General features: G+C 50.0%; 1 protein-coding gene across 1 annotated transcript; it reads right to left on the reverse strand.

Annotated features, from left to right (window-relative positions):
• Positions 1-899: 899 nt before the first annotated feature.
• LOC124689723 (putative F-box/LRR-repeat protein 22) lies at positions 900-1793 on the reverse strand. Its single transcript, XM_047223205.1, has 2 exons — positions 1468-1793; positions 900-1396 (listed from the first exon to the last, which is right to left on the reverse strand). Exons 1-2 carry the CDS (start codon positions 1791-1793, stop codon positions 1063-1065), a joined length of 660 nt encoding a protein of 219 aa, XP_047079161.1. The 3' UTR covers positions 900-1062.
• Positions 1794-4788: the final 2995 nt, after the last annotated feature.

The following is a 4788-nucleotide window of genomic DNA, read 5'->3' on the forward strand; positions in this document are numbered from 1 at the left end:
AATAACGTTGTATCCTGTAAACAAAATCACAGTATCGTGGGAATGGATGGTGACTGTGAGTAGCTAGAGCACGCTGGACGTTGGATAAGGGCCCTAGTGTTCAATACTCTATTTACACATCAGTGTTTTCCCTCTAAAGAAATTTAGCATCAGTGTTCACATATATACTAAATGGAGTATTAAACACTAGTGTATGACACATATCATGACATGTGCAAACGAGGAATTAAATCACCCAATCGTCCTGATCACCAATTCTCGACCAACTCATCAAATGATCAAGTTATGAATAAATCAATGAATTAATGGGGTTGCACATAATTAAGTGAAATTACACTTTTTTTATGTTAGCTGTATATGAATTTTCAAAATTTAGGGCCTCATCTTACATTTCGCACTGGGGCCCCAAATTTCTGGAGACGGCCCTGGCTCCATGTCCCCGGAATCATAAAATGGAGACACAACCATTAAGATACAATGCATTAGGGCCTTTTTATTTTAATTTTTTTTACATACAACAATATCTAGGATCCGCTAAAATACAACCGATTGTGAAAGGCCTAACCACCCACTTAACTGAAACAACATATCTGCACTAAAATGTAGACTTATAATACAAAGGTAGCATTTAAATGCAGCCATATATGACAAAAAAAAGTCGTTATTCTTTGCACTCTATATATGCTTATAGTAGCAAAGTTAGATTAAAATAGTTAATGAAAAGAAAGACACGGTGGATAGCTTGTCGAGAAGTCTCGAAATATATAAGCACACCCAGGACCTCCAAGCAAGCCCAATACACTAGAGATTTCAAAGTGTCATAAAGCTGGAATACTGTTACAAATGAAGTGAACATCTCAAATGTTCTGCAAAATATGAATATTGCAGATGATGGTCTAAAAGGTAATATCGGTCTAAGATAAGTATGAACCCACAAATCCATAAAAATCTGGATGAATATGAAAATAACAAAAATCTGGATGAAAAATCTGCATATAGTACGAACTCAACGAATAAACTAATTTAGTAGCTTGACTAGATGTTGCATCGATCGGCAACCAATCATTCATCATGTTCGTCGGCATATCTCTGAGCATAGTGGACGCAGCAGCCGCAGCCGCCCCTCATCTTTGGCATCTGGAGTTCCTTGATCCTCCTCTTGCACCTCTCTACAAATCTTATGCCAATCGCGCTACTGGCCTCACAGCCGTCCATGTCGACCAACTGGAGACGCGGGCAGTGCTCGAGCAGGGCCTCCAGGCATTCTTTTCCGAACATGCCGCCAGACAGCACGAGCTGCTCCAGCAAAGGGAGCTTCTTGATCACCCCTGTGATGAATTCTTTCTCGACCATGTAGAACCAGCTCGTCACGTGGAGGCTCCTCAGTGACGGCGATCTGCACGCACACGACGGTCGGCTAATTAGCACGATCGGGGAAGTTAATTCGATCGGGTAGACGATGCGTACCTATCGGCGAGGTAGATGAGGAACTCGCCGTCGGCGCGGCCGCGGAAGGACTCGCACCGGCCGGCGCTGCGGTCCACGGCGGCGCGCGCCATGAGCTGCCAACCCGCCGGGCCCTTTCTAGCCGTGTCCTCGGGGGCAGCGAGATCGATGCGCTGCCACAGCAGATTCTCCTCGACAGCGACCCGCCGCCACGACTTGCACGCAAGCACCACCCCTACTCCGCGCAGGATGTCGACTTGGATCAGGCTGAGGATTGCGCACAGGACGTGGCTGGGCAGCGCCGCCCAGTCCCTCCACTCCGCCGGCGAAGGAAGAGTGCCGTCCATACCGGCAGACGTTGAGGAGGCGGTGGCGAGAGGAGGAGGCGGCGGGGTCTGATCTTTTTAATTAGGTTTACTACATACGGAGCGGAGTATATTATATATAGGTCGTTTGAGTTTTTTTTTGAGGGAAAACACTTATGCTTTATTACGAAAACTCAGGCAAATCGCCCACCAAATATTCGGCAATACTTCCGTTACATCAACGTCCCAGGATATAGCTTCATTGGCATTAGAAAAACTGCCAAGCTAGCTGAGCTAGTTCGTGAGCAATAATATTAGCTGAACATCTACAGGCCTGCACCTTATAGCTAGAAAACCAAAAATGTAACTGAACTTTTAGATCATCGAGTGATGCCGCCAGTTGTGAAAAATCTGGGCCTCGACGATTCAATGCTATTGCAAGAATTTCTGAATCGTTCTGAATCGGTTTCAAAGACGGCTCTAGTGGCTGCAATGTCCACGGCAACATCAACCGCTTTTGACAGGGCTTGAAGTTCAACACCAAAGGCATCATGTACTCCCACCAATTTCCCTGCTCTTGCCATTACTAGCTCTCCACGTTGATCAAGAACAACAACTCCCCATGTTGCATGTTCAAGGTTTTTTTAGACGTGTCTAGAACGAGTTGGAGAAAATTCGCAAAAAAAAGAACGAGTTGGAGAAGATTTGCACCAAGTAAAAACTGAACATAGCAGAGAATCACGGGGCAGCTGTTTATGGGAGCGGAGTCCTTTGCGCGAACATGTTCAACGTGGAAATCTCCGTTCAAAATCATCCAGGATCTCACGGCAGCTCAAGTTTATGTGCCTTCTATGTTTATGGTGCATTTAAGAAAATGTTGCGATACATACTTTAGCTCACCCTAAGGAGCATTTTATTTCTACGATTTTTAGAAACTCTATCCCGAATTGCATTCCGGAGACAATTTGTAATGGACTATCTTGGTCAATGTAAAATACCATACTCTCAGAAGAAAACCTAACCTAGCTTAAGACGTTGAGATTTCTACGTGGACATGTGAATGCCCCGATTCGAGCTCAACTCTCGGCCTTGGATTGTCGAGAGCTTCCTCTTGAGCTTCATCTTGGGACTTGGGGATCTTGGTTCAAGACACACTCAGTAAGGTTATATAGGCTCGGAGGCCCCGTGATGCAAGCTTGCTTCTCATTTGCCCTTCGCGGTTTGTTCTTTCATACTCCGCATTAGGTAGGAACCAAATCTTGGCCATTTAAGGGGTTCAAACACCAAGGACCAGATTCACCTTTTGTTGGATAGTTTTTTTTTGCGAAACATAGTACAAACATAGACGCTCACACATATGCACATACACTCACCCCTATGAACGCACACACGCATATCCTACTTTTATGAGCACCTCCGAGAGACTGAGTCAAAGAAACTTCATCTGACGGTCTTGAGATTGACGAGGTCACCACATGCACCTCGCTGTCGACGGGAATGTCACCTCCCACTGAAGAATATTACGCCTTTAATGGGACACCAAAGTGTCAAACTTGGGTTTGAACTCTGGTGGGCTGGAGATGCCACTGCCCTCCTAACCACTCAATCACAGGTTGGTTCTCTTTTGTTGGATAGTTTTAGATCATGTTTTTGCCATTGGACCAACAAGGTTATGTGGGCGGTGAAGTCTGTGGGGTTGTTGTATGACACCATCCCACTTATAGTTGTCATGGTAGAAATTGTGCACAATCTCCCTTACTCAACTTGGATGGCTAGTGTGTGTTGATAAACATCAAATCTTGATCCCAAAAGTAAGTAGTGAAGCCTTATGGCGCATTTTTTCCCTAGAAAAAAGGCAAAAAAATCCATGCTCCAACTCCAACTCCCATATTACTGAAAGGAAACAAGTTAAGAAGAAAAAATAAAGTTCTAACTAGTACATTTGGTGATATTGTAGGACAAATGGAATCCCAACATTTTTTCCGATAAAAGGGGTCAAGAGATATTGAATGTTTCCTAATCTATGGAAGCACAATTACAAATTGGAATGGAAGAGTAGGCAATGCCGTAACTCGACGTTGCAACTGCAAATTGGTGAGGCAACATTGGAGATAGGGGGTTGCGCGTCAGGATGTAAGTGGCGCGTTCGCTGGACAATTTCGCCACGCCGCTTGGGCCACATATTAGTTTCAGGGATTTTATGGTCGCCACCTGTTTAATTTCGCGGATTCACGCGTGTAGGTGGCGCCACGAAAACCGCCACAAGATGAAAACGCTCTGCTCGCTGGTGTCTCTAATAAAGAAAAGCGGGGAGTAGAGCAGCAAGCCTGCATCTCGCCCTGGTGCCGGCGAGCTCCGCCACGCCTGGTCCGAACCTTGGCCGGCGACACCAACCGCCGTGCTCCGCCTGGCCAGTGGCAACACCCGGATCGAGTGCCGCCTGGAGAGCTGCTCCGGCAGGGTGGGGGCGGGCGCAGCGAGCTCTGCCACGGGCTAGTGTGGGCGGGGGCAAGCTCTGGCAGGGTTGGGGCGGCCGCGGCGAGCTCCGCCATGGGCTGGTGCGGGCGGGGCCAACCTCCGGCAGGGTGGGCGCGGCCGCGGCGAGCTCCGCCGGCCACGGGCTGGTGCGGGCGGGGGCAAGCTCCGGCAGGGTGGGCGCGGCCGCGGCGAGCTCCGCCACGGGCTGGTGCGGGCGGGGCCAAGCTCCGGCAGGGTGTGCGCGGCTGCGGCGAGCTCCTCCACGGGCTGGTGCGGGCGGGCGCAAGCTCCGGCAGGGTGGGCGCGGCTGCGGCGAGCTCCGCCACGGGCTGGTGCGGGCGGGGGCAAGCTCCGGCAGGGTGGGGCGGTCGCGGCGAGCTCCACCACGGGCTGGTGCGGGCGGCGTCAAGCTCCGGCAGGGTGGGGGCGGCCGCTGCGAGCTCCGCCACGGGCTGGTGCTGGCGGGGCCAAGCTTAGGTAGGGTGGGGGCGGCCGCGGCGAGCTTCGCCACGGGCTGGTGCGGTCGGGGGCAAGCTCCGACAGGGTGGGGGCGGCCGCT

Source organism: Lolium rigidum, chromosome 2, assembly GCF_022539505.1.
Source record: "Lolium rigidum isolate FL_2022 chromosome 2, APGP_CSIRO_Lrig_0.1, whole genome shotgun sequence".
NCBI classification, from domain to species: domain Eukaryota; kingdom Viridiplantae; phylum Streptophyta; class Magnoliopsida; order Poales; family Poaceae; genus Lolium; species Lolium rigidum.